The 14,529-nt window shown below is 38.7% G+C and overlaps 2 protein-coding genes across 2 annotated transcripts; one reads left to right on the forward strand and one right to left on the reverse strand.

Moving 5' to 3' along the window:
* Positions 1–1,092: 1,092 nt before the first annotated feature.
* LOC115985397 lies at positions 1,093–3,507 on the reverse strand. The gene is made up of 5 exons (XM_031108338.1): positions 2,656–3,507; positions 2,267–2,539; positions 1,847–2,137; positions 1,269–1,484; positions 1,093–1,197 (listed from the first exon to the last, which is right to left on the reverse strand). Exons 1-5 carry the CDS (start codon positions 3,505–3,507, stop codon positions 1,093–1,095), a joined length of 1,737 nt encoding a protein of 578 aa, XP_030964198.1.
* Positions 3,508–11,854: 8,347 nt separating this feature from the next.
* On the forward strand, positions 11,855–12,265 carry LOC115985398. The gene has a single exon (XM_031108339.1). It carries the CDS (start codon positions 11,855–11,857, stop codon positions 12,263–12,265), a length of 411 nt encoding a protein of 136 aa, XP_030964199.1.
* The last annotated feature ends 2,264 nt before the right edge of the window (positions 12,266–14,529 follow it).

Genomic DNA, 14,529 nt, shown 5'->3' on the forward strand with positions numbered 1-14,529 from the left:
GGCTCTAGAAAAGATGTCTAGGCTTTAGACTACTCTCCAACTTGCAAATGAGAGGGAAAGGACAGCTCTGGAAACGGCAGAAGAAGCTAGGCAAATGGCAGAAAAGGCTCTTGAAGAGGAAGCCAAAGCCAAGGAGAGGGAGAGAAAGGCTCGAGCTGTCTGTGCAAAAACTAAGGAAAAAGCCATTCTTGCTGAAGAGAAGCAAAGAATGTGGAAGTCTGCATGCATTTTGTCATGGATCTTTTTTATTATTGTTATGTTGTTGTGTTTTGGCTCAATTGAGTTCTTTGGAGTGAAGAGACCTAGATTGTTGCCCCTGAAGTAGTTAATTGGTTAGTAGAGATAGTTATGACAATGGTGTTAATGAATTTGCATTGTAATAACACTAGCCTACTGATGTAATGTTTTGATGTGTCAATGAATGAAGAATTGGTCAATTATTGAGTATTTTGTGCATATCATAACAACCATTCAATGGGAGAAGTAATGGTCAATTATCAATTTGGTTGTGCATAGCATAACAACCATTCCACAATAAAAACTTTCATACACTATATTAGAAAAATATACTTGGACACAATATGTAGTAGTAATAAATAAATTTCCATATAATTTGGCTGTGCATACCATAACAACCATTCCACAATAAAAACTTCCATACACTCTATTAGAAAAATATACTTGGACACAATTTGTAGTAGCAATAAATAAATTTCCATATAATTTGGTTGTGCATACCATAACAACCATTCCACAATAAAAACTTCCATACACTCTATTAGAAAAATATACTTGGACACAATTTGTAGTAGCAATAAATAAACTTCCATATAATCTAGTTTGGACAAATATTATTCCATACAAACTGTAATATCACAACTTCCATATAACAACCTGGAGTGTATTCTACCTTAATTACAAAAAAGCACATTCCAAGGCCAGTAGTGATTGTTTTTTACACTAATTGATAATTACAAAAGGCCAACAGTGGTCTTCACAAAAAAAAAAAAAAACAAAAAGGCCCACATGTTCCCACTAGCTTTACTCCTAATGCTGGCATGCGTACCCACTAGCTTCATTCATTTATTGCCTTTACTCTTTCCTCTTTCCACCCATTGGATTCATTTTTGGTGGCCTTTGTGCAGCAAGCTGTCCTCTAGTCCTCACACCACCAGTGCTCCCATTTGCATGTGAAGGCTACAAAATAAAAAATAGATCCACTTGTTAAAAAATATCCCAAACTACACAACCATCCAGGACTAAGTTACCTGTGAAGAACTTGGTAAGGTATCCCAGGTCTCCCTAGGTGTGTGAAACTCTGGTTGTGAGGAAGAGAACCATCCTGCTCTCTTGTGAGATGGCCTAGGTTGATTTCCTTGCTGTGAGGATGAAGGCTGAGTGGCAGACATCATGTTGTAGGTCTGGGTAGGCTGCTGGGATGGTGGCTGAGGTGCAGATCTAGGTGCAAGCACCCCTTCCCTTGCCTGCAACAAAACCCAGTTTTAATACAGTGTTTATTGTAAGTTTAAAAACAATTTTTTTTTTTTTGGCCATTTAAATCCTAATTGCTTACAGCTTTTTCTCTTTGAAGTCTTTGTCTCCTCTGCCATGGTGTCTCCCCAGTGATGCCAGCCTTGCACCCTCTTGAGTTATGCCCTTCCTTTTTGCATTTCCCACATCTTACAGGTCTGTTCTGTCTACTTGTTTTGTAAGGGTTCCTAGGCTCATCAGAAGCTCTCTTTCTTTGCTTGGGTGGTCTGCTTGGTGGTTTGTATATGTGAGGTGCCAGGGGAGCAGGCTGTCCAGTCTCAGCCCATTCTGACTAGCCAGGCATGGGAGGAAGTACCTCCTTGTATATCTCCATGTCAGTTTCTTTGAAGTAGTATGGGTGGGTATAATCTTCTGGTGTCTCAATGTTCGTATAAATGGCTGTTATGGCATGTTTGCAGGGAATGCCATTTAAATCCCAAGACTTATAGCTACATGTCTTCTTCACCAAATCAATTACATGCCTCTCATACTGACTGTCTACCTCATAAAGGAAACTACCAGCTAGGGTAGCACTAAATGCCTTACTTTCAACCTTCAATTTCTCCAACCTATCTTGTATGCTTGGACACAACTTTCCAGCATACTTCTATATCCCTTCCCTTTTTGTGTAAAGCCTAGTCATAAGTCTAACCCTAATCCACTCCAACATTGCCAAGATAGGCTTGTCCCTAGACTTCAATATCATTACATTAAAAGACTCACTCAAATTATTTACCAAACAATTTGTTAAGGCCCTAGGAGTGAAGTGTGATCTTGTCCATTGTGCAGGTGCAATGTTTGCAAGATACTCATATGCCTTTTCATCCAAATCCCTTATGTACTGCATGCATCTCTCAAACTCCCTTACTGTTGTGGTAGCAGCACACCTCCACAATGCATCCTTCAGCTCCAATCCCTTGTGATCAACTTTGAGATTGTTGTAGATGTGTTTCACACAGTATCTATGCTCCACGGTAGGGAATAGTGTCTCTATTGCAGGTATAAGCCCCTGTAAATAAGCAAACAAACAAACAAAATAAATTAGTTCAGCAAACAAAGTCAACTATTCAAGTGTAACTGAACAAAACAAAACTTGCATACCTTTTACCAATCAGAAATGAAGACCAACTGAAGCTCCTCTGGCCTCCCTATATCATTAGCAAAAATTTCCAAAAACCATATCCAAGACTCCCTGGTTTCTTGTTCCACAACAGCCATGGCTACTGGAAAAATATTGTCATTTGCATCTTTGGCAATGGCAGATAAGATTTTCCCACCAAATCTGTGCTTTATGTGACAACCATCTAAACCTATAAATGGCCTGCATCCACCTAAAAATCCTACCTTCTGAGCATTGAACCTAACATACATCCTCTTAAATTTTGGCTGGGAAGTCTCCTTAGCCATTTCTGTCTGCAGTATAACCCTACTCCCCTTGTCTATAGTGGTTATCATTTGTGCATAGTCCCTAAGGACACCATATTGCAGTTGCTCATCTTCATTTATCAAATCCTTTGCCTTTCTCTTTGACCTATACACTTGGTTTACATTTAGGTTAACAGATAAATTTTGCATCACATGGTTGTGTATACCACTCACCTCCCAATTTGGATTTTTGCTAAAATTCTCAATGAACCTCTTAGCAATATAAACTGATGTTGCTTGACTGTTTTTGAAAGACTTGGGACAAGTACAGTCATCAGTCAAGGTCTTAATTTGAAATGTTAGCTCTTCACTTATTTGAGATGCATAACATCTCCACCCACACCTATTCCTGCAGTGAACTGATATCTTGGTCCTCTCATTAAGCTTGAATTTGATGTCAATAGGTTTTTTGATTGCATACTCCCTCAAAGCAGCTCTGAACACCTTTGCATTAGGGAACTTCATCTCCTTCTTCAGTACAACATTTCTCATGTCACTCTTAACATTAAACTCTACTTGCTCAGGTAACTGCTCATCATCAGACCCATCCATGCTTACCAAGTAATCCTCAAGGGCTGGCTCAGCCCACTCAGGGTCTGTGTTGTGCATTGCTTGATTCTGGGGCTGTGTGGGGTGCATTGCTTGATTCTGGGTTTGTATTGGGAGCAGAACCTTGTGAAGCTGAGTTTTGAGCAGCAAATACATCATCACCAAAGCCATCCCCCTCTAGGCCTTCATTTAGCCAATCATCATCATCATCATCTCCTTCAACATTCTGTTCTTCATCTCTTGCATCAATGTTAACATCCTCAACATCTTCTTCATCATCACTCTCATCATTATTCTCATCATCATTCTCATCATCTTCATCATCATCACTATCCAATTCTATTTCAACCCTTGCTGCATCACCACTTACATCACCACCTGCATGACCACCTACATCATCTGCCACTCGCCCTCCATCACCACCTACACCACCATCTGCCACTCCCCCTGCATCAGGATACTCAACTGCCAATGGCTCCACATCTATGTCAGTATAGATTATGATTTTTTCAGCATACCATGCCTTATGAAAGTTAGTCATGTTTACGACATCTGTATCTGTTTCTATGTCTCTTAAATCATGCTGTAGATCACCATCAGGAATTAAATACTTATATCTACTGTGTTCCTTAGAAGCACCAACTAGATGGCATAAATCCCGAATTTCAAAGTAACTCAACTTGTCAAGGTCAATTTCTGTCAGTAAACGTACAGACCCACCCACATATTGTATGGTTGGCTCCTCCACAAAACATCCCCCAACATGAATTTCAAGGTCAAATGTGAAGTCAACAATTTGCAATTAAAATAAGTATTTTGTTTACACACTGACATGCAGAAAGTGACAAGAAGCCAAAAGAGACAACAAGCCAACAAATTGACAACAACACACGGACAAAGGACCACATAAAGCACATGCAAAACCAGATTCCCAACAAATTCATAGGGACCACACTACCCACAATTCACAAACAAGTGCAATTATTGACAAATAAACTTGATTCTTTTAGGTATATGCATTATAGAAACAACCATAATAAAATGCATATCCTAAGCGATTCTCCACATAAATAGCAAAATGCACATTTAACATACAAAAAAAATTTTATTGTGCAGATGAACAGCAAAACCTAACTACGTGGGTGGCTCACCATAAAAAAATGACATCAAGAACCCAAATGCAGATGAAAAACAATCACACATACCTTGCCTAGGTTCGATGATGCAAAACAAGTGTTTTCTCCCTCTCCATACGCTCCAAACCACGAAGAACAAGCCTGATTGCACCTTGGGTCTCTCTCTCAAAAAGTGTTTGAGTTTTAGGGGTTTTGATTCGCGTTATGTTCTGTTTTGGGGTTAAAAGGTGTTTTTGTTTTGGGGTTAAAAGGTGTTTTTGTAACGGCAGAGACCGAGTTGGGTTACGGAGAGTGACGGAAACATACCTCAGGTGGGTTAAGTGATACTTTTCAAACTACGGGTAGGCAAAGTGATTTTCGTCCAAACCACAGGTGGGTTATGTGTAATTATCCCTTTTTTTTTATTTTTTTTATTTTGTGATATCTTTTTGTATTGTAATGAATTTCTTAACAAGGTGATTTCATATAATAAGCTATCCTTGTGCAGCAACTATGCAATGGTTTAAGTTTGTTCTCTTTTCAACAGTTTATACAAATTGTATCTAAAATTTAATGTCAATATCTCCTTTTATTTCTGTATTTGTTCATCTGGTCGTTTGGCATTTGTTCTGAAGTTGTTCCTTAGTTGTTTCCATGTTTCATTGTATTATAATAGATTAAAGGAAACAATTCAAATGATGACGATAACCTTTAGACACCACAACTTGAGAAACTATTTATTGACATAATGTTGAAAGAGATCAATAAGGGAAAAATGGCAAATGGGCAATTCAGTTATAATACTTGGAAGAAAATCTTAGCTACATTAAATGAATTGGGTAAACAAAGTTTTACAATGACTCAATTCAAAGTGAAGTTTAATAGAATGTGTTTATTACACTACGAGTTTTCTACACCCATAAATCAAACTGGTTTTGGTTGGAATGTTGAAACCAACACTATTCATGCACTTGAGAAGTCACGGCAAAATTATTGTCGAGTATATATCTTTGAATACAATACAATGTTTTATTTTGACACATTATCCCCCATCATTTTTTTTCTTATTACATGTCTTTATATTTTTAGGCACATCCCAAGGCAAAAATGTTTTGAATCAAAGGACTTTCAAATTATAATCTTCTTGGATTTATATTTAATAAGTTTGGTCCTACATTGTGCATCCATCCAAGACCCTCTTAATTTGGATGAAGAGAATGCATTGGAAGAACGACTCATTCATGGGGGAGTTCATGTTAATTTAGAAAGTCCTACCCAAGACCCTGTCATGGCAATCCTTGATTCTGACATTACAACCTGATTGAGCAAGCGTCCTAGTGATAGTTGTGATGAGCATCCTAGTAAGAGTAAGCGAGATATAATAAGCTCCCAAATGAATGATGCTTTATAATTAATGGCTGAGGCTGCTAAGGCTAGGATAAAGGCATCTAAAGCAAAGGCTAAGAGGTATACGAGGTATACCATTGATGAAGTTAGTAGCAATACTATTCCTACAAATGACTTCTCCTTAGGCAAGTGCATTAGAGCCTGTTTGGTTTAGCTGTTTCCGTAACTCAATTCTTAGTTTCCATAACTCAATTCTCAAAAAATGGTGGGACCCATCTCAATTCTAAAAAAAAAGTTTGTTTGGCAAGCCATAATTCAGTTTCTAATTTTTTGTTTCCATTACTCAATTCTCTGATTTTTGAGTTATGAGTTATGGAAACTGAAAACACCTTTTGGCTGTTTTCAATTTCCATAACTCATAACTCAATGGCATTTTTGTAATTAAACACATATGAGGGACCCACTCAGCCGCACCTTTTGACCAACTGACTTTTTTTTTCTTCTTCTTTCTCACTGGTTCGGTCTTCACTGAGTTTTTTTTTTCTTCTTCTTCTTTCACTGGTTCGGTCTTCATTGGGTTTTTTTTTTTTTTTTTTTTTCCTTTCTTCTTCACTGGGTTCGTCTTCTTCTGGGTTTCTTTTTTTTTTTTTTTTCCTTTCTTCTTCACTGGGTTCGGTCTTCACTAGGTTTTTTTTTTTTTTTCCTCTCTTCTTCATTGGGTTCGGTCTTCTTCACTGGGTTTTTTTTTTTTTTTTTTTTTCCTTTCTTCTTCACTAGGTTCGGTCTTCTTCACTAGGTTTCCTTTTTTCCTTTCTTCTTCACTGGGTTTCTCTTTTTTTTTTTTTTCACTGGGTTTGAGTTTCTGGGCACTGGAAAAAAAAAAAATGTTCCGCGGGTATCAAAATAGAAGTGCTCTGACACAGTAACAGTTGTGGAGTCCATGAATAGTGTGAAAAATATTGAGTGATAGAAATTGGGTGATGAAGGCAAACGGATGTGAAAAATTGAGTAATGAGTGATGAGTGATGAGTGATGGAAATTGAGTGACGAAAATTGAGTAATCAAATTTTTTTGGCCAAACAGGCTCTTAATATCCTTGAGATCATGGAAGAAGTCAATGATGAAATATTTATGAAGACTGTTGAGAAGTTCAAGCAAGATCTTGATGATAAAGAGATCTTTGTTAACATGAGTCTCGCCAGGAGGATGGTTTGGTTGGGTAGGCTATAGGGGATTATGTCAAAACAATAATTTCCTATTAGATAATGTTTATTTTAATGTCTTTGAACTATGATTTGGTATTGTTCTATTATTATTTAATGTTGTTAAATGATGGTTTATTATTATTTTATGGTAATATTTTTTATTTATGTTGATTATGTTTTATTTATGTTAATAAAAAGCAATATTTAAGAACAAATTTGTTGTTTAATTTGTCCAGGATGAATGTTGAACCAAATTATAATAGCAGTTCATCCTCTTCAGATAAGGAAGAGGACGATGATATGTTCTTCCTGCGTATGTTTGCTGAGAACAAAAACAACCTTATTCCTAAGGAGCTTCAACTAATCTCTATGTTGACTGGTGATGCATTTATAAAAGAGATATTGAATGGCAATCCTCAAACATGTTATGAGTTATTCTGCATGGATAGGCCAACATTTACAAGTCTTTGTAATTATTTGAAAACACATAAGTTCTTAACAAACTCACGCTAGATCACAGTGGAGGAGGCAGTTAGTATGTTCCTATTAATAGTGGGACATAATGTGAGAATAAGGCTAATAGCAAATCGTTTTCAACACTTAACTGAGATAGTGGACAGGCAATTTAAGGAAATCGTAAGAGCAATATGCTGCCTAGGAAAATTCATTGTACGTCCTTCTTAAAGCAATGAAGTGCATCCATATATTGCTAATAATACCAAATTCTTTCCATATTTCAAGGTAATCCCAAATTACTGTTCATTTTATCATACAAATATTATTTGCTCACATATGTTAATACTTGTGTTTATATTTTATCTAGAAATGTATAAGCACAACTGATGGAACATATATCAGTGCATGGGCTCCAGCTTCAAAGCAAGTCAATTATAGGAATAGAATGGTCACAATCACCCATAATATAATGTGTGCATATGATTTTGATTTGAAATTTACATTTGTTTACATGGGTTGGGATGGTATAGCCAATGACTCACGAGTATTTTTAGATGCACTTCAAAGGTTAGAAAATAATTTCCCATGACCTCCATTTGGTAAGATATATTGTTGCCTCACTTACATATTTACAATTTTCAAGTTTAATCCATTCACCATGTCATACTTCTCTCTATCTTATTATTTTTTGTTAGGTGGCTACTATTTAGTGGATTATGGTTATCCATGCACCTTAGGGTTTCTACCTTCATACCGTACTGAGAGATACCATCTATAAGACTTTTGAGGTAGGGATCGTCTTGAAGGTGCTAAAGAGCTTTTCAATTATAGACATTCCTCTCTTCGTAATGTAATTGAAAGATATTTTGGCGTTTTAAAGGCACGATTTTCGGTCTTAAAAATGATGCCTCATTATAAACCATGTCGATAAGGGAATGTGATGAGAGCTTGTTGCACAATTCATAACTTCATTCAAATGGCAACAAGAAATGATCGCTTGTTTACTTAGTTCAATATTGATAACTTTACTGTTGAAGGTGAAGGTAGGAATAATTTGGGTGAGCCATCGCACATTGTTGACTTAACTGATCAAGCCGCTGAAGCTATGGCAACTTACAGGAATCAGATCACAGGATTGATGTTGGCGAATAATAGGCATCATTGATGACACACTATTTATTTTTTTATTTTTTTGGATGAAATTGATTCCTTGGAAAATGATGCCACATTGTAAACTTTAGTTATTGATTATCCTTTTTAACACTTAATTAAGGTATTATAGTTTCAGTCTTACTTATATGATTAAAGTTTCAAGCTTGACTGTTATATACAAAACATTTGATTTTATAATTCCTCTAGGTGTAAGGATTTTAAATACTTTGGAGCAAACGTGTTTTTGAATTAGAATAGATATAATTTAAAAAAAAAAAATTAACCAAACAAAACAAAGTTCAACTTTTCAAAAACAACTACCAAACAAATTTCCAGAATCTTGTTTTAGGAAAATGTGTTTTTCCTTTCAAATAACCAAACGTGTTTTTCATCTTGAAAAAAGAATAAAAAAATTGTTTTTTATTTTTTTATTTTTCCCTTGAAAACAAGAAAGCGAAAATAGTTACCAAACATGACCTAAGGTGTCGATGTTGTGTGAGAGATGGAGTACCATTCTGTCAAACGGCGTACATCCTTATTTAGGAATGGTGTGCCATTGTTAGAAGTAATTTACTTAGTACCCCAAAATGACATAGTATATTCTCCCTCAAGAAATTAGCCACTGAGCTACCTGTTGCTTTCTTCATGGCCACGGCTTCCACCCACTTAGTAAATAGCTCAATGGCTACCAATATCCATGTACATCCTTCAGAATAGGGATTTATAGGATCTATGAAATCCAGCCTCCAACTGTGGAAAGGATATGGAGCCACAGTTGGATGGAGATTCTGATGGCTGGTCTGTATCTCATTCCCTCGCCTTTGGCATTCATGATACTTCTTGGCAAAGTGATCAAAATACCCCTGAAACCTATTGTAGGAGTGAAAGGCCCAGTAATGTATATAGGGCCATCGCCCCTGTCCGAGGACACTTAGTAGTCTGAGGATAAGGGAACATTGATGTAGAAGTGCGGGCTAGTAAATAGTGGAAAGTGACTGGTCATAAGAGTTCAGGGAGGTGGTCTGAGGACAAATTCCTCCTCGGTTGTAATGGTGCAGAAGTCAGAAGGGTTAACCTGCCATCAACAGCATCGTTCCGCATAATTCCACTGTTAAGGATGAGTATCAGGAAGGAACGAAACATGGGGAAGGTAAGAAATATCTGAGGAAAGGCTGCTACCATCACATTAAATACTCTACAGCTAACTCTTTGGCCGTATTAATGTAAAAGTGATACCTGAATAGTGATTTTCAGCCTTACAGCTACTCCTAGAGACTTCAGGAAGGTGCTGATGGGACAAGGATCAAAGCCAACAACTTGATCTACACGTGAAGGGTGGAGATGGAAGAAAGATGATAATATAAAAGAGAAAGAAGCCCCACGATAGGAAGGGGGGAAAAACACTGTAACAACAGCAACTAGACTTGTAATCAAATCCAAAAGAAATATATACAAGAACTAATCTCCTCGAATTGTGCTGGTGACGATTTTCTTTGGGTAAAACTAGTTTATCTTTGCTTTCTTGTCATTTGGATCCACTATAATTGTTATCCAACTTAGTAGAACCTAGTTTTCTAACCCACTCTCTACAAATTCATTGTATTGGGTTCGTTGGGCCTAAATCCTTTTACCTTTTAGGCTTAGGAACCAAATTGTGTCCCTACAATTGGTGTCGTCTATAGGAAGTTTCTTGTGTTGTAGTGAGTTTAATGTTTAGTTATGGTAGGTTCAGGTTCGAATCAAGGGGAGTCTGTTGGTTTCCAACGTCAAGACCAATTTCTCAACCTTGAGTGGAGAAGGGACTGGGAAGTTAGTGTGCATACCGTGCATACTAGTAGGAGCCAATCTCGAGGTATGAGTCACGTCTCTCATGAAGAGAACACTAGGGGCATGCAATTGAAGATTGACCGTTTGCGAAGGAGGTTATGCCGCGAGCGATGTTGGGGAACTCCATCAAGTTCTGGCCCGTCTTCTTATGATGATAGTGATAATAGCTACCACCCCAGGTCTAAGACTCCTCACAATAAGTCTTTTTCGTGTGATGAGGATCACCATTATAGGCAGAGAAGGGAGAGTTCGCCTCGTAAAGGTCTGGGCAATGATGCTATGGGCAGGGCTCTCAATCAAATTTCTAAATCACCTTTTACCCGTAGGGTTGAGAGAGGAAAACCTCCTCGGCGGTTTACTCAGCCAACATTTACCTTGTATAATAGCAAATCAGACTTTGTAAAGCATGTTAGCCACTTTAACCAGAGAATGACTATTCACTCAAAGAATGAAACCCTAATGTGTAAGGTGTTCCCATCTAGCTTGGGGCCTTTGGCAATGAGGTGGTTCGATGGTCTGAGAGAGGGTTCTATTAACTTCTTTAAGGAACATACTAGAGCATTCGGTTCTCGCTTTGTTACTTACAGTAGGGTTCCTCAATCCTTAAACTCCCTATTGTCCATGACTATGCGAGAAAGGGAAACCTTAAAGACGTATTCTGATAAATACTAGGAGATGTTTAATGAGATAAATGAGAACTTTGATGATGTGGCTATAAGTGTATGTTAGCTCATGGACCGTATTGATGAGTATAAGTGGGTCGAGGAAGACCAACAGCAGGGGAAGGCTAAGGTGCTCCTTTAGGATAGAAGGGATTTTAGGTCAGACAGATACAACAGTAACCGGCTTCGGAGAGACTTTGCTGGACAATCTGGATCTACTGTTATTCAAGTGGTTAGCACGGTATTCTTAGAGCTAGTATATCAAGTCTTGGAAAAAATCAAGAATGAGTCATACTTTAAATGGCCAAATAAGATGGAAAGAGACCCCGCGAAGCGTAAGCAAAGTCTTCATTGCCAATATCACCAGGAGTGAGGACATACCACGGAGGATTGCAGAACTTTATGGAGTTATCTAGAATAGCTAGTCAGAAGTGGAAAGCTGAAGCAATTTCTATATCAGCCCAATAGGCAAGGGGGCTAGGCAGGATCGGGATCTTAGAGAGATACTTCTTCAAGGTCACCTTTGGGCACAATTAATGTTATTCTCGCTGCTCCAGGAAGGACCAGTTTTCATCCTTCTAGGGTAATGTCTGTAGCTCGGCCACCCGCCGAGGACTCTAACCCTGAGCCGAAGAGGGGTAGGATGAAAATTCGACCAGCATTGAGTTTTTTCAATGAACACAAAGTTGGAACCGTGCAGCCACATGATAATGCCCTAGTGGTCACCCTTAAGATAGGAGGGTATGATGTGAAGAGGATGTTGGTAGATCAGGGTAGCGGTGCAGAGGTCATGTACCCTGATTTGTATGAAGGACTAAGATTAAAACCTGAAGATTTAGCATGTTATGATTCACCCTTGGTGGGCTTCAATGGGAAAGTTGTTATTCCAAATGGCAAGATTAAACTACCCGTGCAAGCAGGTTTAAAAGTGGTGGAGGTGGACTTCATTGTGGTGGATGCTTATTTTCCCTACACGGCCATTGTGGCAAAACCTTGACTTTATACCCTGGGGGCTGTTTCCTCCACCCTACACTTGAAGGTGAAGTATCCGTTCGGGGACTAGGTCAAGGAGCTAGTTGGGAGCCAATTTATGGCTAGACAATGTTTGTTAGCTGCAATCAAAAAATCAGGGTAGAGTTAAGTCTTCGACCTTAGTTGAGCAAGGTCTATAGCAATCAAGGATCGCAGTGTCATCTGCGGATGTGGTGATGGAAAGGGCCAATTGTGAGGAATTAGGAAAAGTCATCATTGGTAGTGACGAGGAGAAGTTTTTCCAGATCAGAGATCAGTTGTCTCCTTAAAAGAAGGAAGAGCTGGTAGAGTTTCTCATGAGGAATGTTGATGTGTTTGCATGGAGCGCATACGAGGCTCATGGGTTGGATCCAAATTTCATTTTCCATCATTTGAATGTCAATCCATCTATCATCCCCAAAAAGCAATCACCTCAACGCTCGTCTGAGGACCATTCTAATGCCATCAAGGAGGAGGTGGTAAAGCTTAAATGGGCTGGGGCTATTAAAGAGGTGTTTTACCTTGAGTGGCTGGCCAATACTGTGGTGGTAAGGAAGAAGAGTGGAAAATGGTGAGTATGTGTGGTGTTCACAGATTTGAACAAGGCCTACCCGAAAAACCCTTTCCCTGTACCTCGGATAGATCAGTTAGTGGATGCAACTATAGGTCATCTTCAGATGAGCTTTTTGGATGCCTTTCAAGGGTACTATCAAATACCATTGGCTTAGGGTGATCAGGAGAAGACAATTTTTATTACTCCTACTGGAAATTACCACTACAAGGTAATGTTCTTTGGATTGAAGAATGCAGGGTCTACTTACCAGAGGATGATGACCAGAATGTTCGAGCCACAACTAGGCAAAAATATTGAGGTTTATATAGATGATATGGAGGTGAAAAGTAAGGTGGTGTCTGAGCATATGGGAGATATTGAGAATATTTTTGAAATACTAAGGAGGCACAAACTGTGCCTCAATGCTTCCAAATGTTCTTTTGGCATTGGCTCAGGTAAATTTCTAGGCTACATGGTCACTCACCGTGGAATTAAAGTCAATCCTGACCAGATTAAGGCAATTAACGATTTGCAACCTCCTCAGAATCCCAAAGAGGTCTAGAAGTTGACAGCGATGACTGTTGCTCTAAACCGATTCATCTCTCGGTCAATAGACAGGTGTAGGCCTTTCTTTCAGTTGTTGCATAAGTGGAAGGGGTTTGAGTTGATCAAGGAGTGTGCCCTAGCCTTCCAATAGCTGAAATAATACTTTTTTTGGCCACCTATTATGTCCCGGCCCGAGAAAGAGGAAGTCTTGTTTGCTTATATTGCTGTAGCCTCCCATGCAGTAAGCTTAGTACTGATATGAGTTGATAATGGAGTACAAAGGCTAGTTTATTATATGAGCAAGTCACTGCATGAGGCCGATGTTCGTTACCTACCACTGGAAAATGCCATTTTGGCAGTGGTGCATGCTACGCGTAAGCTCCCTCACTACTTCCAAGCTCTCATAGTCGTTGTTCTAACCTAACTCCTACTCCAATCACTACTTCGGAGAGCTGATTACACAGGAAGGATTGCCAAGTGAGGTACGATCCTAGGGGCTTTTGATATCAAGTATATGTCTCGCACCTCTATTAAGGGCCAGGTCCTCATTGGAAGAGGAAGGAGGAGATTAGAGCATGGATGAAAAATCAGTTGACGTGGTTTCCCTGTAAAAGCCTTTATCTTGGAGGGTATTTGTAGATTCTGTAGCAAATCAAAGAGGGTCTAGAGTGAGGCTAGTTGTAATATCTCCTGAAAAGATCATTACTGAAAAATCCTTAGGGTTGGGTTTATTAGCCACCAATAATGAGGCTGAGTATGAGGCTCTGTTGGTAGGGATGACTATGGTTCAAAAAATAGGAGGAAAAATAGTGGAGATGTTTTCAGATTCGAGGTTGGTTGTAGGCCAGGTAAAGGGGGAGTTGGAAGCCAGGAATGTGAGAATGCAAGGGTATTTGAATTAGGTTAGGTGCCTGCAGTCAAGGTTCGAGTCTTTCACCTTGCTGCAAATCCCTAGGAGCAAAAATACACATGTTGATTCTCTTGCTACCCTCACAACCTCCTCAGCGTAGAGCTTACCTCAGGTTATTCTTGTTAAGGACTTATGTAAACCTACTGAGATAAAGGGGGAGGAGGTCCATATTCATCAAATTAAGGTAGGATCTAGCTGGATGGATTCTATTGTGCTATTCCTTAAGGAGGATATCTTGTCT

This window comes from Quercus lobata, chromosome 4 (assembly GCF_001633185.2).
Source record: "Quercus lobata isolate SW786 chromosome 4, ValleyOak3.0 Primary Assembly, whole genome shotgun sequence".
NCBI classification, from domain to species: Eukaryota; Viridiplantae; Streptophyta; class Magnoliopsida; order Fagales; family Fagaceae; genus Quercus; species Quercus lobata.